This window comes from Ixodes scapularis, unplaced genomic scaffold (genome assembly GCF_016920785.2).
Source record: "Ixodes scapularis isolate PalLabHiFi unplaced genomic scaffold, ASM1692078v2 PGA_scaffold3__209_contigs__length_174095766, whole genome shotgun sequence".
Taxonomy (NCBI): domain Eukaryota; kingdom Metazoa; phylum Arthropoda; class Arachnida; order Ixodida; family Ixodidae; genus Ixodes; species Ixodes scapularis.
Window position 1 is genome coordinate 52,660,210 of NW_024609868.1, and position 24,009 is coordinate 52,684,218.

The 24,009-nt window shown below is 43.8% G+C and overlaps 2 protein-coding genes across 2 annotated transcripts in view; one reads left to right on the top strand and one right to left on the bottom strand.

Moving 5' to 3' along the window:
• Nucleotides 1-7,172: 7,172 nt before the first annotated feature.
• Nucleotides 7,173-8,033, bottom strand: LOC120846496. The gene has a single exon (XM_040218276.2). The coding sequence runs from the start codon at nt 8,031-8,033 to the stop codon at nt 7,173-7,175; it is 861 nt and encodes a 286-aa protein (XP_040074210.2).
• Nucleotides 8,034-9,718: 1,685 nt separating this feature from the next.
• The window catches only part of LOC8040416, an 84,881-nt gene continuing 70,590 nt past the window's right edge, over nt 9,719-24,009 (top strand). Inside the window, exon 1 of the mRNA XM_042292730.1 lies at nt 9,719-9,757. Coding sequence (XP_042148664.1) covers nt 9,719-9,757 — 39 coding nt within the window. The remainder of the gene's footprint in view (nt 9,758-24,009) is intronic.

The following is a 24,009-nucleotide window of genomic DNA, read 5'->3' on the forward strand; positions in this document are numbered from 1 at the left end:
CTCTTAAAACGTCTGAAAAATCTCGCTTCTTTATCTGCTTCTCTCGTGAACTCAGAACGCTTTTAAAACCGAAAGAGTTTTTTGCCCAGGAGGTTTAAGAAAAGTGGTCTTTCAAAGGGGGAAGCTGAATTTAAAACTTGCAGAAAGCGATGTAAGAAAATTTTAAACCGTGATAGCCGGGCGCATTCTGACTCAGTAGAATCAGATCTTGTTAAAAATCCCAAGAAATTTTGGAGGTACGCTAGATCGCGCATGGGAAAAAATATTCAGTCCGAAATCGTCTTGAATCAGCATAGCGACAGTGCGAAGGGCATGTCTGAGTTGTTTGCGGATCACTTTGCGTCAATTTACATTAATAATAATAACTGCTCCTCAACTATTTTGCCTCACTCGGACGCACTTGGTGACTCATTAGGTTCTGTGGTTGTCGATGAGGAATCTGTTAGATTATGTATTAAGAAAATGAAACCCACATTGTCTGCAGGTCATGACGGGATACCCGCTGCAATGGTTAAGGGTTATCATGAATTACTTACGCATATACATTGCACAATTTTCAATAACTCCTTGACATCAGGAATATTCCCTGACGACTGGAAACTGGCAGTGGTTGTTCCGGTCCTGAAATCTGGAAATAGTGATCAGTCGAAGCGTTGATGCAGTATTTGCTTTTTTCTCTCACACCTGGTGATGTCTCTGTTTTGTGCTTTTGATTTTCCTTGTTAATTTTAGTCTTTTATACTCGTTAATATTTTTATTCTCAGACTGGTGAACTACGTTCTCCTTCTGCACTCGTATGTACGCGTGTTTGTATGTGTGTGTTTTTGCTCTTTTTTTGTGTGTCAGCACTAAGACCGATTGGTTGTTTCTGGACACTTTAATAAATATTGATTGATTGATTATTATTATTAGTATGGCCAGGCAAGGCAGCGCACAGTGACGTCAGGTTGAAGTAAGTGTATCAGCTTCTGGGACGTTTTCTTTCCACAAGCACGCGGTTCTCGGTATAGACGTTTGAGGAGTTACTCAAAAGTTTTTCTTTTATTTCTAAATATTTTCTAGAGCATTTCATGTCTTCCATCTTATAAAAGTTTTCAGCATATGCTTCTGAAATATTAAAATTTATACTGAATTGAATTTATTCTTGTTTACGCTCGAGTAACCACGACAACAGTCGTGTTGGAATAAATTTGCAAAGTCGGGGTTTATTCATGAACGGGAAAATAATATGCAAACTGATAAACTAACTCGATGTTATACCAAAATCCAGGAAAAAGAAGCGGGCAACTAGACGTTGCGCGTGGGTCTTCTTTTCTTTTTCTTTTCTCGGGTTTATTCTGATGGAGGCTTTACCTACGGATGTGTCCACAGAATATATTGGACGAGCTAACACGCGACAGTTGTTCAAACACTTTTAACGGGAATTGGTAACCATGTTTCTGAAATCATGGAACGCGCGTATTCAGAAAACACAACGAAGCCTCCATCCAGTCTTGCATAAGGTAACCATACTGATGAAAGGATGTCTCTCTACGTAAAAAATGTAATCACGAAATGTCTGAGGTAGCAATGCAAGCTCCCTGTCAGGACGCTAAGAGTATACGTCCGGCCGCGGGTTATACATCTCTCTTTTGAGTCGCAGATCACATATTGAACGAGTCGTTACCAGAGTGTGCGGTTAGTCTCCCTCTCTCTATCTTTCCTTTTCTTCAATGCCATGTGGGAGACAAGGCCTGCGCATTACGTCATCGTTTGTGGATCCCTGAACCTCTCAAGCGCCTCTCTCTTCTCTCGCTCTCTCTCTCTTTCTCGTATTACACGTCGGCAGGGCGACGACCCCCCAGAGCAAACGCCCCCGCCAAGACCCTGTTTCGAATCTCAAGCGCAAAACAGGAATGTGGAAAAAAAACAAAAAAACATGTAAACGTGTTGGCGTCCCACGCTGAGCGAGCGTCTGCTGGTTTCTCGCTTTGTGACTCGCTTTGAGTGCATCCCTCCTGCAGCGGAATCTGTGTTCCGCCTGAAATTCCCCGGCACTGCCGCGTTGCGTCGCTTGTCGCCATCGATCAATGTCATCGCGGCCGTATACGGCGAGCCACTGATTGGGCCGTGTCGCCGTCGTTGACTTCGATGCCGGTTCATTAACTTCCTAGCTCCCGTCGTGTCACTTAGTTCTACGACTTGGCGTCTTGCAGCGAGCGTCCCAGCTGTCAACCTTTATTTGACGGAGGTAACAACTGCCGAGCTGTTTCCGTGATAGCTTCTTTTCCATTTCGTTTTTTTTTTTTTTGGTCATAATATTTATTTGCCTTCTTAGAGCCAAAAAATAAAAAAATAAAACTACGAAACATTAGGCACGAATTATTCGCTCGTCTTCATCCGAAATCATTAAATGCTTAGAAGCGACAAGTCGGGGTTCACGACGAAAGCTTTCACCGCTTAGAGTTTTAGCATTTCGCATACAGTATACGAGCGAACGTAAGCACTGTGCGTTTTGCGTTAGCGTTGCGTGTTCGACCCTGCGCGTGCGCGGAGCACTCAAACTGAGTCTTGGGTCGGCGAACGGCGACGACGCGCACACGCAACGTGGACCACGCAAAGCTAATGCAAACGAACAGCGCTTGCGTTTGCTCCTATACGCAATACACTCTAAGTAATGCCTGCGCGTCTTATTACCCGCAAAACGCTCGAAGAGCCGATCTCTATGATCTAAGAAATGAGCTCAGCGAATGAGGTGTCGGAGCATGTGTTTAGACCTCAAAATTAAGTCTGCGCTGTGGCATTACGCAATGCAAGCATGCCGCTTTGCATCGCGTAATGCCACAGCGCGGACTTCATTTTTAGGTCTAAACGGATGTTCCACCTCATCATTCGGTAAGCGAATTTCGTAGATTGCAGAAATTGGCTCTTCGAATGACTTGCGGGAAAGTAGACGCGCAGGCATTTCTTAGAGTGTACTAAAACTGACAGCGCACGAAACGCAGGACAGGGCAAACCTCGAGCTTCTCATAATCGCTCCGCAGCCAATGACATACCGGCATTAAGAACCGTGTTGCTTGGCCCGCGTAAATTCTGCACTCTAAGAAATCTGGAGCGTTTGATCTCCCGCAAAAAAACTTGGTAAATTTAATGGCCGTAACGTACGGAGATCGCTCGGCAAAAAAAAAAAAAGAAAGCCGTTTACAAATCGCTGTAACGCCGAATTGGAGCGCAGCTCTTGAGGAGGAGGAGTGAAGGGTACTGAGGGGGGTCACGTGACCTCGGGGGGGGGGGGGGGGGTCACGACCCCCCCCCCCTCCGGTTACGCCGACGCCGACGCCGCTCAGGCTGGAAACGGGCCCCTAAGAGCTGTGCTCTAAAACGTTGCTGATAATGGCATAAAAAAAACGGTCTGCGACGTGACACTGAGCACTGCGAAACGTCTTGCTCAATGTCACAACGCAGACGTCTTTTTTAGGCTCAATGGAATTATTGGCCCCGTCATTCGCCGAGCGACCTCTGTAGATTCCGGCCATTGGCTCACCCAAGTACTTTGGGGGAGAGCAGGCACTCCGGATTTCTTAGAGTGTATACACGCATCGCAGGACGCTCAAACTCCAAGAGAATGTGACGCTAGCAGTTGGGATAGAACGCGAAATTTTGAGAACATGACGTAACCAGGATCAAAAGATAAGAAGAAAAGAGCAAATATCTCTATGGAGCCAACGGTTCACCTAAAGTTAATATTGTCAAAACAAGAAACGGTGTTGCGTAGGAATGTGATATTTCTATAAGGGAAAAAAGAACATGAGGCAGCAAGAAAGATAATGTATTTTTTTTGCTTTTTTTTTTTTTTTTTTTTTTTGGGGGGGGGGGGGGGGGGGGGGACAAGTTTCTTTCTCGGAAACAAACCCCAGAAGGCGCGCCCAGAACCGTGTTCCTTGCTATGACGATACTAGGCTGAGATAAACGTGGGTTCATAAAAAATATCTTGTTTTCTCTCTCTTTTATCTCTTGATTCGAACTAACGTCATGCTTTCAAAGTTTTGCGTTCTCTAACAACCACCAGTCCCACACAGTTTCAGCTTCCTGTGATGAGCAGTTTATTTACGAGGTCGGAAAATCACGACTCGGTTTTGGCCAGAAACAAGCGGTACGTCCGAACGATACACAATCGCACGCTAGTTGATACGACGTTCATCCGGATCGAAACAAATCTGACACGAGATTGATCCCTGGATTCTACAGCGCGGGTTTTCAGTCCAAAATTGCGCTATATTGTTGTGCGCCCTCAACTATCGATTTCACTTTGGCGATGTGAGTCGTATATCATGGATATAGAGCTCTTGCCGTGGTTCGATAGCCATAAACGGGCAAGAAAATAGAATAGAGGAATGGGCAACAGACAAGCAGAGTTGAACTACCTGCTTTTCTTGTTACGGGTTGCGTACTCTATATTCTCTACAAATTGCTTCGAAACTGTTACAAAAAGGGAAACTTTTCATTCTGGGGTCTGTGAACCACATATTGTGCTGATGACACCTTACTTTGTAAATCTCAATTGGCCGACCAGTTCAACGAGTTTTTCTGCAGTATTTTCACTGATGAGGATATTCTTTTAAATTCGACTAAATCCGAAATGCCAGTTCAAAACAATATGGAAGATATTGTAATTTTTGCCTATGGGGTTATATGTGCCATTGACCAATTGCTACTAACTCTAGTCCTTGCCCGGATGTCGTATCCAGAAAGTTATTAAAGCTAACCAAATCAATTTCTGGCCCTCTTCTGTGAAGGCTGTTCCAACAATTCCTCTCCATGGTTGAATTACCTGACGATTGAAAATATGCCCATGTTGTTCCTATATTTAAAACGGGAGATAAAAATTTATTTGACAACTACAGACCCATCTCACTCACCTGCATTTCATGTAAACTTCTATAACACATTATATCGTCGCAGAACATGACCCACCTAACTACCAACACCATTCATTTTATTAACCAGCACGCCTTTCTGCGCGGATGTTCATGTGAGACGCAGCTGTTTGAGTTGTTAAATGACCATCATTGCGTTCGCCACTCCAGACACGACGATGCCATTTTTATTTACTTCACGAAAGAGTTTGATCGCGTACCACATAACCGGTTGATATATCAGCTGGCTAAACTAAACTTATCCACTCGTGTTGTTAAATGGATTAAAAACTTTTTGACTAGCAGACGCCAACCAGTTGTAATTAGCAAACGCCACTCCCCCTCTCTTCCCATGACGTCAGCTGTCCCGCAGAAGTCTGTACTGGGTCCTGTGATTTTTCTTATGTACATCAATGATCTTCACCCTAACATCAAACCCCGCTCTCGCCTTTTCGTGGATGATTGCGTCATCTACCGTCTCGTTATGGACTCTCACGATAGTACAATTTTTTTCAAAATGACTTAGACACAGCTTCAAATCGGTGTGGCACGTGGCTGATGAAAATAATTACACATAAAACAAAAGCTCTGACCCTTCACTTCGAAACGACATCTCACCCCTCACACGTGCTTCATTGGTAGTGACGCCGTTGAAAATGTCTCATCCTTTAAATATCTTGGCGTTCATCTCTCGTCGGACTTAGCGTAGAATCTTCACATTGAACACATTGCTAACAAGACGTCCCGAACTCTTGGCTTTATCAAACGAACACTGTTCCAAGCAAACTCACATACAAAGCTTTCTGCCTACACTGCCCTTGTCAGAGCTAAACTTGAGTGTGTCTCAGACATTTGCCACCCTCATCAAATATATCTGGCAGATAAGACTGAATCTATTCAAAACAACGCTGCTAGATTTGTAGCTTGTGACTACTCTCAATTCACATGTGTAAGCAATTAAAACTTCGACTTAACTTGTAACCTTTTCATACAAGAAGGCACCTCGCACGCTTATCGTTTATTCATAAACTTTATTACAGTCCCGCGCCTTTTAGGAACTCTTTCCCACTACCGGCTCACCATATATCGTCCCGCTTAGATCACCCATTCAAAATTAGCCCCATATTTGCACAACCCAACATGTTTAAAAACTCTCCACTAGTCCTCGCTATATCGGACTGGAACAGCCTCCCCAGACAAATTGTTTCCATCAGGGACCCTTAGTCTTTTGTCTCCGCTCTCAACAGGAATAGTCTTGAACCTTGAATACTCTTGCATCCCTGCAACATCTATTGTTTTCAGTGTCTTGTTTTCGATGTACATGTTTTATTGTGCGCCATTTTTTTATATCATGTTTGAATGCCAAAATTGCACAGAACTTCAACTGAAGTTTTACCTTTACTTTTTATCTTTTATCTTTTGGTTGCCACTTGGCTCAGTTGAACGAATCCTCGTATCACGTTGCCCTTACGTAATGGCCGAAAGGGCCTTTATGTTGAATATAAATAAATAAATTAGTGCGCTGCAATACACTAATGGGTGATAAACAGCCACGTGGCTTCCTCGTCTTTTTAAAGCAAGATGTTCAATCGTCCTCAGGTTCTAGCTGGTGTCTAGAACCTTATATTATTGTGAGCGATGCTATATGCACTACGTAGTGCACTTTCGACGGAAATTGCTATATGCACTACGTGGAGAGCTCATGCCGCTCGAGCCACCCTTTTTCGAACTGCGCGTGTGTCACTGGGGAGCTCGTGAACACAGCCCCCCGCGTGCGTTCACGCCGCTTCGCGGCGACAGTATGCGGCTGCTAATTAGAAAAATTAACCAGTACACGCTGCTTCGCGGCGTCCAGCCGGCAACCCAAGCCCCGCTGTCCCCGATCTGTGAAGTCTGCGAAGTTTCGTCGACAACATTCGGTGTTTTTTTTTTTTTTTTTTTTTTAGTGTTCATCGCAAAAAAGAAATATAAATATCGCCAAATGCCTCGACAAAACAACGTTCAAAAAAAAATAAAAAAAGGTAGGCCCACCGTGATTCGAGCCCGCGTCCACTTGCGTACGAAGCGAACACCTTAACCCCTACGCTATGCCACTTTTTTTTTTTTTTCTTTATTGCATGGAAGCACAGACGGGTGGGCACATGGGTCATAGTTGCAGTTTTGAAACGAGAATATACTGAGATTATACAAGCTTATTCAGATACATTTTCACCAACACTTTTACAATTCAGACACATTTGCACAGCTCTTCGGGTGCGCAGGACTGAATCGGCTGTATCAGAAATCAGGAAACGAAAGGCACTTTTCAAGTCGCCAGTACCATCTTGGCTTTTCCCCGAGTTCATCAAGGACACTTATTACGTGATTGCATGTTTCGATAAAATTTGATTTGGTAGTCCTTGGTGGTTCAGCGTTTCTGTCTATCATGCGAGTCTTCCAGAGACTGTGCATACCAAGCAAAATAAAAAAATCTGCGGGAAATGTGTCTGGATCTTCCACAGGAAGAAAACGAATAGAGTATGCGTTGATATACAAGTCCTTTTTGATAGTCCTTTGAAGCACATCCCAGAAAAGGTATGCATCTGTGCAAAAAATAAAGCAATGCTCAATAGTCTCTGGCGTGTTGCATAAACGACAGTTGACCGACCACGGTACAAATATTCCTTTGTCACGTAGCCATGGTTTTACGGGTAGTGTGTTAGTATGAAGCTTAAAGAAAAATGTTTTTGCAGTCGGGGGAACGCGCATCCTGCGAACTCGTTTTAAAACATCTTGATCTGTACTGTTTGGATAGTGGCTGCGATATAAAGGGTCTGGAAATAGCGAATCTATTAGGTTATGGTAGAGCTCTTTTCTGGAAACGGTGAATAAATAATCCAAAGAAAAACGCACTTTCAAAAACTCAAAAGCTTCGACGACTTCTTTGAGAAAGCCAAAACGTCGCGGCATTGCCACATGATCGGATGAAACAACGAGGTCAGGGAGGAGATCCATCAAGTGAGTTTGGAAAAAGGTCCTAATGAACGGGTGGGAAGACGTTCTGAGGAACATGAAACGTGAAACAATTTTCCGTACAAATAAGTGGGTTAAGCCTAGTCCTCCCGCTTCGATAGACCGAAACAGATTGTCGCGCCGCATTTGCTCCCATGAAGAGTCCCATATGAAGGTCGCAAATATCCTATGGAAACGCTGTAGGTGTCTTCGGGCACAGTGAATAACCTGAAGCACGTACCACAGTTTTGCGACTAGGAAGATGTTACATGCAGTAGCGCGGCCAAACACCGAAAGATGATTAGGCTTCAGCATGTCCGCTCTGCGCTTAAGATTTTTGACACTTTCTGTCCAGTAGCGTGAGCTATTTCGAACACATTCTAGTGGCGCGCCAAGGTAAGTAGTTGGCACGCCAGACCACGCCATTCCTGCATAATCCGAGGGCGTTGTCCCCCAAGTCCCATACCAAAGTCCACAGCACTTGGAGGTGTTAACCAGCGCTCCAGCTGCCTTACAAAATTGCTGGGTTAATTGTAATGCAGCGTCGATACTTTGCTTATCGACACAGACAAAAGCTACATCATCGGCATAAGCCAGAACTTTCACTTCACGAGATAACAATTTATAACCTTTTACGTCTGTACTTTTCAGTATACTTAAACACAGAGGCTCCAAATATAATGCAAAACAGAAGGGGAGACAAGGGACATCCTTGCTTTACAGATGAATGAAGGTGAACTGGTTTGGAAAGAGCTCCGTTAACTATTAATCGAGTTGTTGCTTCGGAATAACATATTTTTATACCGTTAAGGAGGACCTTTCCTACGTTTATGTGTTCTAAAAGAGCAAACAAAAAGAAATGGCTTACGCGATCGAAAGCTTTCGCTAGGGCAATTTGAAGCATGGCTACTTGGTCTTGTAAACTGTCGCAGCAATGAAGAACTGATCGCGCTACGTGAATGTTTGTCTGGATTGTGCGGCCTTTAATCCCGCATGTTTGATGAGCTCCAACCACTCTTGAAATGGCACATTGTAAACGTTTAGTAAGAATTTTGGCAAATATTTTGTAATCGACATTGCAGAGCGCTATTGGGCGATACCCTTCAACAGTCCTTAACTTGTCGGAGTCGGAGCTTTTTGGTATTAACACGGTGTGACTTTGATAGAACGATGGAGGTAACCTGCCATACTCAAGTGAAGCTGTGAAAAGTTCAAGGAGGAATGGGCATATCATGTCTATGTGTTGCTTATAAAATTCTGCTGAGAGGCCATCTGGTCCAGGTGCCTTCGAGCTAGGAAGAGACCCCACGGCCTGGCATATCTCTTTGAGAAAAAACGGTCTAGTAAATAGTTCGGAGTCCTCGTCACTCAAGCTGGGCAGCAGTGAAACGAGAGGCGCATACTCTTCATTTGATGAGGGGGAGACCTGACTAAATAAGTTTTGATAGTGTTGTGTGAATGTGTTCATAATGTTTTCGGTATTTCTTGAGTAAGCGCCGTTACATAGCAACTCCGGAATTTCTTTAGCTAAGGCGTGCCTGAGCTCGTCATCTAAAGTCTTTTTAGTAGGTTGTTCGGCCGACACAAGGCGTTGACATCTTGATCGCACAGCCGCTCCTCGGTAACGCTGAAGCTCGTGGCGTTGGAGCTCAGATTTGAGAAAGCAAATTTCCTCATGAAAACTACCTGGTTTTTCGCATTCCAGCTCATACAGTTCGTGAAGGCTATGTGTAAGTGCACGCCTGTCAGCTTTCTCATGATATGCCTGAATACACGCACACTCAATTGCGATGTTTTTAGCTTCTTGCTTAAAACTATCCCACTGTGCAAAAATGGAAAGATCGGTATTACTACGAATAGCCATAAAACAGGTAATTAGTCTCTCATTAAAGTCATTGTTTTTAAGGATATTGCTGTTTAACTTCCACAGCGCCCATTTTGGCCTAGATATTTGTTTGCGTTTCTCGCCTAGCCTCACAGTTACAACACAATGGTCAGAGAAGGATACCGGCGTTACCAAATATTCAAACGTGTGTTCCAAAAGACAACTAGACACGTATATTCTATCAAGGCGTGCGTGGCCAGAACTTTGCAGGTGCGTGAAGCGATTGATGGACGTTCGAGAAGCACTGACGTCACTTAGGCAGTGTTGGCGCACAAGATTCTCGAGAGCGATACTGCTGTTGTCGCGTCTCAGACTGATCGTCGAGCGGTCGTGGGCTTCGCATACACAGTTAAAGTCGCCAAATAGGACAATACATTTGTCGGTGTCAAGAAAAGCATCTAAATTTTGGAAAAGTGAAAGTCGACTAGAAGAGTCATTATAGGCATAAACGCAAATCAGCCGCCAGTGAATTCCCTCTAAGTAAATGTCACAACAGATAAAACGACCTTCAGTGTCAACCGTGTACGAGAGCGAGGTGTAGTTCAAGCCTTTGCGAAGAAACAAGAAACAACCAGCCGATAGCCCCACAGCGTGACTCACACAAACTTCATACCTGTGTAGAAAAGGCTGGAGCGCACTTGTTGTGGCCTCCTCCGACTCTATCTTTGTCTCCTGAATCGCAACAATGTCCAGCCGCTCACGTTGCAAGAGCCGACAAAGTTGCACCTGCCTCGCACGAGATCTTAAACCTCGGACGTTTAGTGTTGTGAAATTTAGGGGAATATTCTTAGCTTCTATCCGTCCTCATAGAGGCCGCATTTCTGCGTTGAACGACACTCGCCACACTTTAGGTAGCTCCTGGCTTCGCATTCGGCTTGGCACGGGACCCCGATGCCTTCTTTTTGGCGACGTCTCCGTCGCCAACACGGTTGAGTAGTGTTGAGGACCCGCTTGAACACGAAGGTGCCTCAGTGTCAACCGTTGCCGGTCGCTTGAGTGGTTGGCTGCTGCTCGAGGAAGGGCCGTCCTCGCTAACTGCGTGCTGAGGTGTAGTCGGAGCCTTGGAGACAGTCGGTACGGGAGTCGCATCAGGTTCCACGTGCGCATTCTGTGTGGTGCTGGTGTTTGGGGATGCTGCAGGTTCCAACACTGGAAATTCTTCATTCTTGTCGATGTTTTGTGATGGCTGGGTGTCTGTACTGTCCCCGGGCCGTGCGTCTCCTGAAGGATGGGCCGATTCGACGGGTGGCAATTCCCCGGTGACGTCAGCTACCTCACTGACGTCCATTAGGAGCTCCGCCGCTGTGTCATCTTCGTGTGTTTGACGTTGTCGTAACATGTCCGCATAGGTGGCGCCGTTGACACACTCCTCAGTTTGGTGGCCATACCGCCGGCAGTTGGAGCACCTCGGTGTTCTACAGTAGCGTCGAAATGTCCCACTTTGTTGCAGCGCAAGCACAACGGAGGTCGGCCAGGAATAAGGACGAGGCTCTGGCATCCGTAGACTTGAAGGAGATGTGGTATCTGACTGGCATTGACACCATCCCCTAATACCAGTACTACCTCTCGATTTAGAGTCTCCATGTGCTCAAGCTCGCTGCACCTCCATTTTTCTCTCTTGATCGATCGCACTTTGCCAAACGGGGCGAGAGCTTCGATAACTCGTCGATCCTCTAGATGCTGTGGAAGCCAAAGAAGCTTTAGGTTTACTTCTTGCTTGTCCGGGTCAATGATGAGGCACTTTCGGCCTTTCACGCGGAGCTCTCGTTGAGCGACGAGCTTTGCCTTGGTAACAGCGTTGACACACGTCAGCATCCAGACGTGAGACATCTGGAACTGTCCGAGGCTCATAACGTCCTTCAATTCGACGATGCCACGTAGGGCGTCTCGAAAATCAGGAGCTCGATACGGGCGCGCCGAGAGGTCCCCATGCAAGAAAACGGAATTCAGGCTCAGGTTACCTGATGTCAGACGTGGCAGGATTATCCGGTAGTCTTCTGTAACGTTATCAGACGTCATAACGTTTCCTCGGCCAGCGGCCGATAAATTTTCCCCGGAGAACATGGAAAACGTGGCCGTTCGAAACGGCGTCTTCTTCTTTCTCCTACGCTATGCCACCGCTTAGGAAACTCGTCGTGACTATAGATGTTCTTTCTATACACGCGCCAGAATACAGCCACTATTGCTGACATTCTCTTCTTTTACCAAGATACCGAGCCACTGAAATTGGTGTGGACGAGCCTCCACAAAGGCCAATGCTGGGGAGAAAGACAGAATAAAACCTAGGATGGCAATGACCTAGCCTGCTATGGTAATAATGAAGTGAAGTAAACGTAATAAGGGGAAACAAAAACTGAAGGTCAGTTATGGCGGCGCCCATGCACAGCTGCTGCAAAGCGTATATTCGTTTTATACAAGACAAACGTAGTGCATATAGCAATTTGCGGCCGAGCTGCGCTCCGGAGTGCATATAGCATTACTCTATTATTATATTTGATATCTTCTCTTTATGTACTTGACTGTCGTAACATATAGACCGCATTTTATATCTTGCATTATTTGTTTGTTTTACACGGGGTAAATTCTAAGCAGGGTTGGGCAGTATCGCGATGCAAATGTATCGCGATAGTATTTTAGGAATACATTTTTTATCTCTATTTCTGTATCGAAATACATTTTGAATGTTTATTTGTATCGCAATACAATCAGGGTGGAATGTACTTCGTTACATTTCTTGAGAAGTACTCCCCCCCCCCCCCCTAAAAAGAAAAACAAAAAAACAACAAAAGCTTTTATTTTATTTGTTTTTTTTACTTCTGAGGGCACCAGGGTCAAGGAGATGCTGAAGCATTGTTACCATGCTGACCAAGGTTCCTTCCGATTCTCCAGACTATTTTTCTATGCGTCCTCTTCCCTCTTCTGTTGTTGCGCAGGTGGCGTGACAGAAGTGAAGTCAGAGCATCTTGTGCCGCAGGTCCTTAGGTAGGGGTTTCTTGAGTCATTGTTTGCGGGCATCCAAAGCCCGCTGCTAACAGTCTCTCTTGCCTTAACGTACACAGTACACCCATCCGGCAAAGCTGAGTCACAGTCCGTTGCAGCACGAGCCTGGCGGTGGTTGATTTGAAATAGTAGGATAACTCGCGCAGTGAAGTTCAACACAAATTCGAACGCGTCTGCGGCTGCGCCCGTAATATTGCACGGCTCAAGGGTACGTCATCAGCCGACGTGAAAGTGACCCACTGTTCTGGTGATCAGAAACCCAGGAAGGAGGTCAGACGTGGCCTCGCTGTGCCGACCGAGACTTCGTACACCTGCGACTCGTCTCGAGCGCGCTGTTTCTCGAAGAGCTCGCACCACTGCCGGCGATATCAGGTCGCAATACACGAGGTCTCTATTTGGAGTATGCAAGGCAAAACTTGATGACTGCAATCCATGCGTCGATGGCGGAGGGTCATCCGGAAGCACCTTCACAACAGGAATACCACCGTATCGTTTTTTCAACCGTAACAAAAGATAAGACATGTGTTCCAGGATGTTTCAGGTGGTCCACCATTCTCAAAAATTCTGCACGATCTTCAACGAGGTAACCTACAACTTCTGCAGGGAAGATAATCCTGTTAAAGCCCTCCTCTCTTAAACTGCGAAGGGAGCCGTGTTGGGGCAAGTTGAAAGGGGGAAAGGATCTGGGAAATAAGGGAGTGAGGAAAAGTGGAAAGCGCGAAGTGTGCGTCGGCCTTTAAAGTTTCAACTTCAAGCCCACACCTACAGATAAAGAATACCAGTTCATTCCACCGTGACGTCATGTGATAAATGTTGACAGGGGCGTCCTTATTTGACAGGGGCGAGGTGACGTTTTGATGGGATTTAGGATGACAGAGAATTTATCTACAGGTCGAAGTCTTTTCGCATCCCTCGTCAGACAGACAGGATGTCAGGGAAGAGACCACGGTCAGTCCTTGATGGAACGTTTTTCTGAGCCCCTTGAAGACTCCTCGTCGTCCGAAATCACTACCTTCAAGGCAAAGTGCCAAGCCTACGGGAAAGTAATTCCAGGATCAAAAACTTCCACTTATAATTCCAAGCTTCATCTAATTTAGTCTGAAATAAATTTGAAAATGTATTGCAGTATCAGTATTTCTGTATTTGTATTTCTGCCCTCCCTAAAATGTATTCCTGTATTCGTATTTCCAAATACCTTTTGCCTCTATTTAAAATGTATTTCCGATCCGTATCGCATTACACTTTTACAGATTTATATCAGTATCAGTATTTTAGGTACTATTTTAAAGTATCCCAGTATTTGTATTTCCAAATACATTTTTGAGTATTTCTGCCCAACCCTGATTCTAAGGCATAAATACGAATCTGCGCTTTAAACAAATGTATTCAGAAGATTATTTGGAGAGCATAAAATACTTTTCTTAACATCTGCACTTTGTATACAAATGTCTGTTTCGAGGTTGTAATTGACTTTTTAATCAGATACTTTGTAAACGCATATTTATTTGTATTTCGATAATTTCTTTTGTATGTTATGTTCATTGCTGGTGCCCTCTAGTTTCATGTTTTTTTTGGATATTTCATATCTTAACCATTTTAGTGACTGTTATAGTCACTAAAATGGGCAGTTTTTTTTTTTTCTTGTGTGCTTACATTTCAGTACATTGCGCTTAGAATTTAACTACTTGGAATTAAAATACCTAACATTTTAAACTGCGTTAATTCACTAACTTGTTTGCCCTCTTTCTCAAAAGAAAAAAAAAAGTTTTAGCCGATGGTGGGATCCGTAGAGAAAAAACGTACGCAACACTGAGAACGCCGTGATGGCATCAAGGCTCGTTGTAAAATTTCAAAGTTATGCGATTATTTACGAAATCAGTCTTTTCCTGAAGTAAGAAAAGACAGTGTGCCGTTGTGTGCAGCTTATCTAGGTAGGAACTACAAATGCACCCTACTTTCAAGCATAGCTCGAGCTGAAATGTGTGTGCGTGCGTTCTGAAATATTAGGCTTCCGACACCGCTGAACCAATCTATTTTCAGGCATTATTTAGAAACACAAAGTCACGCGCAAGCTGAAAACAAAGCTGCTGAATATTTCATAATTTAATGTATTCGCAAAGACGGATTGCTTCTTTCTTTTTGTTGCAAAGATCATTAATTTTCTCAGTCATACTTCCCACTGTTTTTACCGCTACCGAACTTTTTGCCACCGGCTCGCCGAGTCGCTCGCAACTTCACAAGCTCCATCATGAAGACGAAGCGGTCGTGCCACAATGCGGTGATCCCCGCGAACTTATCGTGATAAGGTGCCGGCGGTCCTGCCTCCGCTCATAAAACATCCAATCCATCAACGCTCTCGCATTTTTTTTTTTCTAATTTCTCGCGTTTCTTTTTACCAATCCTATTTTTGATCACCTTTCCGCAAATAAACCACACACACACACACACACAAAAAAAAAAAAAACGTACGCCACGTGCCGCACTTTTCAGGGCAGTGCTCGGGGCTCCACGGTAAGCTTGCCGATTGTGAGTCTGGTCGGTATACACCGCAAACGTACATTTGTCCTTCGGGCAGACGCTTGCAACGTTATCACACGGTTAGGCCGCAAATGAACAGCGCTTGTGCTCTCTATTTTCTCGTTATATTGTCTCGTTGCACCGTTTTATTTGTAACTAAACACGCGCCAACTGGTCCAACAAAGTACTTGGCTACTCTACGATATTGAGAGTGAGCGGAGACGAAATGATTGGCCAGGTCGATAGAGAAAAAAAGGTAAAAAAAGCTATTTTTTAATCTAATTATTAATTTCCATTTCGGTCCAACGTTCACTCATGAACAGACGCGGGGCGTGTCAAATCCCGGGCATTTTATTCTTGACGCGCAGCCGAGGACTATTGCGGAATGAGCCGATCAGTACGTCGAAGGACCAATCACGAAGTGAGGAGCGTGAACGTGATTAAGCCCGCACCCTGCGTTTTTTGAGCTGTCACTGACAATAAGCGCTAATCACCAGACGGAGGAGTGTATTGTGTAGTTGCGAAAATCTAACATGTTTTAAAGTGCGCGTCATTTCATGGCTGTTACGCCAATGATCGCAGGACGCCATATTTTTGAGTGCACTCTGAGTACACCGGGTGACTAAGAGAAAAAAGAACGGTGTTGTTTTATTGTTGTTGTTGTTGATATTTTCTTTTTTCACCACAGAAACAAACTACGAATTGCCGAACGCTTATTCTCCGCGCAAGTATAGTACTAGAGATTTGAGCCAAAACGCCAAAGGTGCATAACGTGCCCTTCTCTAATTCAAATATCTTAAACGACTTTCGAATGTTTTTTCTAATAAATAGATTCAGGTTAACAGAATTGGATTGATCCTGCCGATGAATGGTGGTTGCCTCCGGAAACGAGCTTGATTTTCTTACTAAAAAAGTCAAAAATCGCTCCTAAATTTGATTCTGACAGCGGGTGCTAGGGCTCCTGGGTCTTATGATGTAATAGGGCGTTCTATTTCGAGGCACAAAGCCGAGTTTTTTTTTAATACAATTTGACTGAAGTTGGGTTACTTCCAATAGTAGACTGTCCATATGTCTGAAACATACAAAAACGGAAACTTTGTAATAGATCGACTCATTAAGGTTCAGTACCGAGCATTAATTACAAAAGATACGCTAAACTGCAGATGTTAGTGCTCTCAGATATGCATTACATCTGTAGAAGAATTCCGTTGCTGCCAATTTAATTCAAATGTCAATCTACCCTCACAAAGTTTGTGGGTACCTTGAAACAAATATGCAGCATACAGAGTAAATTTAGCATGTTCGTATTCTGGGATATAAATTACATCATCTGTAGGACTGCGTCGCTACCGAATCAGTTCCTCAATGTTTTGTGATTTTGTGGCACATATTTGTGCTGTACTAAGACATTTCGCCGTTTAAACTGAAACACAAGCAAGACCTCTCGCATCTTTTTGCACGTTGACTAGATTGTCGGTTTTGGAAAACACTGCAATGACTAGGTATTTCTGGAACGTCAGCTCAAGCGGTTGTGTGTTCGTGTATTATTTTGCAGTAAACTCAAAAAGGCATAATTACATACACTGCAAAAAATGTAAAAATCTGGAGCATCTAGTTATCTCTCAAAGAACTTGGGAAAGCTAATCACTGCAATCTTAAAATGGAGTTCAATGATTGACGGGGCTGAAACAATCCTTAGACCCTAAAATACTCTCTGCAATGTTGCACTGTGCTTTGTGAAACGTCATACTCAATGCCGCAGGGCAACTTGGAGTTAGATGTTAGCTACAATACTTTTTTAGTTTGTTCTCATGGAACAAATAATTGAAGTGCACATGTTAAATTCTCAAAAAAAAATCGTTTTGTCGCGTTTTCAATAAATGACAAATTCTCCATTTTATGCAGAAAATACCTTATTGAGAGCGAGAAAAAGCAGTTTGGGCATCCGTGCCCGCAACTTACGAAATAGCCAAACATTTAATCCACCTAATTTCTTCAACAGATCAAAAAATTAGAAAAGTAATTTTTATTGTTGCTGATAAATTAGTTTTTAAAGATGAGCCTTCTCTGACTATGGACATTTTCTGCCTCTTAGGTGACGCACGACGGCGTTCGCCAACGAGGCGTCAACGGTGTGAGACACCGCCGCAAGGTCTTCCATCCTCTCCTGAAAACAACCTTTATATATTTAAAGTGGACGTTATCCTGGCTTTCATGCATCCGTATCCCCTTTCCTTTACATAATGAAACTGGTGTCTGAATTTTACTCTAGTTCTGCCCAGGTAACTGCCGACGAGCGCATGTCCTGCACCATCTGCTTCTCGAGTTTGGGAATGCATACTGCGCGTCGGCCCCGTCTGTCGTATGTCCAGATGCAAAAAAGATTCAGAGAGGATAGTTCTCCATCGACGCAAAAAGATAACAGTGATGTAGCTTCTCCATTTAACTTCAATGTGTTTTGAAAGAACTAAGATGGATTGAAGTTCGTTGGCACATTTTCCAAGGACGCGCTGCCAGATAGTGACTCCTGGCTGGCTCAGTTGGTAGAGCGCACCACTGGAAATAGAGAGGTCCCGGGTTCGATGCCAGGACCAGGCAGATTTTTTCGTTCACGCACCAGACATCTAGCTGTGTTTGGAGATTTGTGTTTGTCCTATTTCCCCTTTATTCCCCTTCTCTAGGGACTATTTCCATCATTCTTGTCATGCTCGCTTGCAAGTTTGCATTTAATTACATTATCAATCATAACCTTAAAAATGCAAGCCGTTCACCCTTGTTGCTGTTAAAATGGTGGCAGCTGATAAAACCCGTCTGCTCTACTGACGTCTGACTCCTGGTTAGCTCAGTTGGTAGAGCGCTCCACTGGAAATGGAGAGCTCCCTGGCTAGATACCAGGACCAGGCAGATTTTTTAGGTCGCGCACCAGTCACCTAGCTGTGTTTGGGGATTTCTTTGTCGTTTGTCCCCCTTGTTCCACTTCTCCAGGGATTATTTTCGTAAAAAACTGTGCCTTTTTCCAAATTCTGTAAATTGAACAAGTCTCAGAGGCTTGACCCATTTTACAGAAGTAGTTGGCGTCAAAACTGGAATTGAAACATCAGCCATGAAACCATTATTAAAAAAGTTAATGAGCAATTTGTTTAATGAACCGAGTTATTATGACGTTTATTAACTCCTCTAATGTTCCTCCGAGCCTGGCACTTGGATGGCGAAGACGGCACCCGCGTAATTGGCACCTCTTATCAAGCAGACTTCCTCTAATAATACGAGTGAGTTCAGAATTCGAGACATGTTCTGTTCGCTTCCAGTGTCTTTCGGAGCCTAAAATATTGCACATGTACGTGACCTCAGGGATGCGATGCGTCCGCCGCAAAGAGTGGAATGCTTTTTCCATCAATACACTGTTTTTGGTAGACTATATGTACGATCAAAATACATTTAAGTTCAATGGGAAAGCTGCACCACCTATCGCTTTACATCTGCGAAGAGTTAACCGGTCTGAATTGTGTTTATATCTGGACTTACGACAGACGAGGACGACTCGCGGTATTCATTCCCACACTTGGGAAGCAGACGATGCAGGCCATGCGCTCGTCGGTGGTTACCTGGGAAGAAATAGTGTAAAATTCAGACGCCAGTATCATTACGTAACGTAAAGAGGAGGCGGATGCATGGAAGTCAGAATAACGTCTACTTCAACTATATAAAGAGTGTTTTCAGGAGACCATTGAAGACCTTGCATGCGGTGACGTCTCACAACGTGATACTCCTCCGCAAAATCACGAGCCTCTCCGACCTCGCCTCGTTGGCAAACGCCGGCAGACGTCGCGTACGAGGCGGACTCCTGGAGGCATGGTCGGAGAGGCTCATCTTTAAAAAATAATTTCCCAGGAACAACAAAAAGTGTGTTTATAATTTCTGATATGTTGAAAAAATGATGTGGTTTTAATTTTTGGCTATTTCAAGAGTTTAGGGGTACCGCTGTCCACATTGTTCTTTCTGGTTCTCAATTTGGCCGCTTCTGCATTAACTGGAGAATTTGTCATTTAGTTGAAACGTAACAAAACGTGGCTTCAAAAATTTAATACGAGCAATTCAATTACTAGTTTTAAGAGAAAAAAAAAGACATTGTAGAGGACACCCAAATCCAAGTGGGTTAAAAAAAAAGAAAAAGAAATCTTATAAAGTATTTTCGTTTTTGGAGCTCCTACTTGGACTCAAAAAGGCGTCTTTTAATGTTTATATTTTAGTGTAAGATAGGGAATACTATTTGGTAATGTGACGCCCACCTATATTTGTGTTGTGCGCAACCGTTTTTTTTTTCACAGTATATTTCTTAACAACTTGGGTAATATGCAAAAAATATTTTTTTTTCACAGTTTAAAAGTTTTTTGTTGAAACTTTTTTTCTTTTTTTTACATATCGCAAACATTAAAAAGTTTCCGCGTCTCCTTTGTCATGGAATGAGCCTACACCTATTGGCTCTCCTCGAGAGCTTTGCGAAAAATATCGGTGCTACCAGGGATGGGCAAAATACATGCAAATATGTATCTAAATACAAATACAAAATACTTCGTCAAAAATGTATTTAATCACAAATCTAATTACATTTACAAAAAGGCATTTAAATACAGGATACAAATACAACCAAATCTATTTGGTCCCCTCCAAATACTTTTCCAAATACATTCCTCAAAATTTGCGTCAGCGACTTCAGGGCACCTGCAACGGGTTTCTGGGTATCTCATTTTAATTTTGCATCGCACACTCGGGAGTTAGTGTGCGAGGCTCTAGTAACGTAATAGAAATATAATCACAAAAAAAAAATGTAATCAGCTTGGACGTAATAGGTGAAAAAAGTAAAAAGCTTCAAGCAGCTTTTTTTTTTTTTTCGATTACATTTTGGTATAGACCAACAAAGAACCGAGACGACCAAGACTCGCAGCACTAGCTAAAGAATTTTTTATTGTTGCAACTCGCACCAGTTACGAAAAACTGGACGACCCGCGCATTTAGAATGTTCCAGGTAAAAATATGGACGAAAGTCAGGCTGGAAAGCATCACAAGTTGTCACAGGCACTTATTTAGCCAGGCTGCCTGTGAACGTCGATTTCTTCAGTCTTCTTGCCCTGGACTATCACAGTAATCACAAAGTCACTAAACGCTTGTGCTTGATTGAGAGACACTGCATTCGGTGCTGAACGTAGTTTTCTTCCTGTTCTGGACAGTGACAATACATTTGAGGGATGTATTTTCGCCCACAAAATTGTATTTAATTACAATTGTATTCGAAATACCCACCTATTAGTATGTAAATACACACGTCAAATACATTACCCAATTTGTAATTAAATACAAATGCAAAATACACAAAGTATTTGAAATACGTATTTCAACTACTTGTATTTGAAATACTGTTTTATCTCTGGGTGCAACCAATTCATTATCTCGAAGACATAAAACAATGTCGACAGAAACTAAGCCCCGTGAGTAGCAAGATACGGTGGGATAGATAAAATACACTACATAAATAACACCAGGTGTACGTGTTGACTGCTGCTAAGCTCCACAAAATAGCGAGATACGTTGAGACCGGCGGGAGAGCGGAATACCATGCATAAATACGTGGTGCTTATATCATCCTGCTGAGTTACGTATAATTTTCCGCAATTAGCTTCATATACACCTTCTATGTTTTTTTTCGTATGCATAAACGTTTTCTGAGAAAACATTTTTTTTTAGCGTAAGTGCATCGAAGAGTGCTAGACATCCTTATGTTTACACGTAAATATTTAATTTCCTCGTGGATGCTAGGAACGGTTGTCTAGTATCAATATAAATAAATAAACTGCACTTATTAATAACATGAGCAAAAAACCTGAGCAAACACTTTTAGGGTTTCTTCGAGAGTTCCAGAGTTTCGCAAATTGTGATTTCATTTTTTGTGCTTATTTCTCATACAGTAACCAAAGATAATTCATACTAGTCTCTTTATGAAAATTGCATACGATATCAACTACTATTCAGCTCACTTTCAGTTTTGTTTTGTCTTTCAGAAAGCACGCAAAAATACTTAAAAATACAAATGAACCCGTAGTTAATCGGCTAGTGTGGGTTCATTAAAAAAAGAAAACTTGTCTAACATTCAGAGCGTTTAGTAACATGTGGATTAAAGGACAAACTGAAAAAGCTACTTAACAGAATATAGACAGAATTTATTTCAAGCTATATAAGTTAACTGAACTAAAGCGGTGGCTCATGAGGTGAAGAGGAAAGGGTCTGTGCATTCGGAGTTGTCTCCTTGAGTTTACACAGTTCTAATGCAATTAGGGTTCGGTCTACCCAGAAGCAACCTTACAGAAACGTGCGGAAAACATGTCGTTATAATTACGCACCAAGCTTCCCCCGCTGCTTTCTAGTACTTTATTGATAACCTTCTAATCAAATGTGCGTCAGTTAAGCAGAAAGAACGTGACGCGTGCTACATGACGCACGTTCTACGCAGTTGTAATCGTAATTTAGGCTGCAGGGCATTGCGACACGCTTACTTTTCGTTCGCATTCCATTTCGTGTTTCTGTAGTTCACGGAAGCCTTACACGGGCATAATACCCCTGTCAGACGGGCAGGTTGAAGGCGTCCAAGACGAATTCCTTCAAAGGATTGGCGAACTTACGCACAACTGCCCATTCTTTAATTACAGCGAAAAAACGCGGGCAAGCTGGTGAACTAACTTCATAATGATAAACCCAAGACTGGGACGAATTAAAAAAAAAAAAAAAGGCCAACCGCACACACCGAGACAGTCCGTCTAATTTTAATTTTTTTTTTTTTTAATTGGTTCTCAGCTTTCAGTTATCGTTGTTTTTCTCCGTCTTTTTAGGAAGTTTACTTTGAAGGCTATTGACGTGCCCATCTGTCAGGGGGTTTAACTTAGCTTAACACTCCGTTGTCTTGAACGACTTCAGTGCCGCTGTAGCACGGAAGCCCCTGTCCAGATATAATGTGCGTATTTGTTCGACGCAGTACAAGAGTTCTCGCACCTGTAAGCAACCGACTATGTTGATTGCGCTTGATAGACCTGACCTCTGGACGTGGTAGATGTTACTTCACTGACATTTCTTTAATGAATGAATACAGCGACAGGCTGAAGCTTGCGGTCAGCATAAACCTTGTGGTGAGTTTGCCCTGCCGCACAACTGATCTGGAAGGGCAACACGGAGCCAGCGGTTATTTAATTAAACGTATGGACTTGGCGGCCGGTTTGGCAGCCTGCCGCAAAGTTCCCGCGCGCCGCCTCTGTTGTGCCTCGTCAATGCGACGCCCTCGAGGTGCACGTGGCTTGGCGCTCTTGGCCACCACGCGGTCAAACCAAGGCAGGCTGGGTTGGAGGTTGGGCAACCTGGCTGACCCGGATCAAGGGCGCCACCGGAGTACCCACTACTTCAATGTCCTTCTAAGGGGCATAAGCGGTGGCGCTATACATCAACTCATGTTTACAAACAAACTGGAGCGCCCCTAGCGGTCGCCACCGGCGCCACGCGTGCGCGAAGGAGTGTGGGCAAAAAGCTCGCCGTCGCCCGTAAACAAACCATTGGAATGCGATGTTGACGGCGTCGGTGTGAGCCCCCGTGCTCTTTTTCGCGTTGGAATGGTCGATTGTACGTCTTCCTGGTAATGTCTGTCTACTGTGGCGACCTCAGCGAAATTACCGAGGCTCGTTACACCGCAAAACTTGGCGTGAATAATGTGATATGCGGCGATTAATCCCGCGTGGGCGCCGCAGAATGGACGCTAAAGCCTGATTCGAAACGCTGAGATTCAGCTCGCTATTTTCAGTCATGACGTCGCTCGAGCTGCAAAAGTGTGAACCGCAGCTGAGATGTCGACGTTGATACTGAAAATCGCAACCAGAATCGGACCAAGTAAATCAGGCATAACAAGTCGGTGATGACCACTGGTAACAATTATAAACATATGTTTGCATCTACAGCCTATTTATTCCAACCAAGCTTCAAACTTAAAAGTATTTTGAGTCCTGCCCTTACTTCTTATTGCAATGACCGGGCGTTTGGCATACGGTCGACGTCGTTTGAACAAGCAGAAAACAGCAAGCAGAAATGTTTAAGAGCAGACGACAATGCGAACGATCAGGCGACCGTTCGAACTAAAGACGCACCGAACGTAGCCCGCAGGTGGTCCGTACAACTCTCCGGTTTTCCCGCGTTCGTGTTGGAACAAAATAAATAAATCTGACGACCACAAGTATCCGTGAATTCAACCCAAAGTGCTTCCCGCACAAGCGATCGTGGTCCGACGGCGTCTGGGTTTCCTTTTTCACGGCCCTAACCACGTTCTCGGTCGAACCGCGAAGACAGAAAACACATGAAAACTTACCTTCACGCCTTTCCCAGCTCTTTTGGCACCGCCCTAGTCGCGGTATTTTTACAAGAAAGCAGGTTTTTGTCTGCTTTCTTCAACAACAACACAGGAATGCACGTCTCGCATGGTGAGTTCCGCCCACAGCCCCAGACCGCAAGTGCGCCCGACGCGCCACAAGCGCGCCGTGACGTAACAGAGCTGAGTTCGTGTATGCGGAGGTTTTTCAAGACAATTTTCTCGAGTTAAAAAAAAAAAAAAAAAGAAGCATTCGCTATCTGTGACACCATTGTTTTCAAGTTGATTTTTCTTTTAACATAGTTCTTGTTCTTTTCTTTTTTATG

Excerpts from the sequence above, each read along its gene's own strand:
- LOC120846496 (XM_040218276.2), bottom strand. The coding sequence starts at position 8,033 with ATGCGGCGCGACAATCTGTTTCGGTCTATCGAAGCGGGAGGACTAGGC.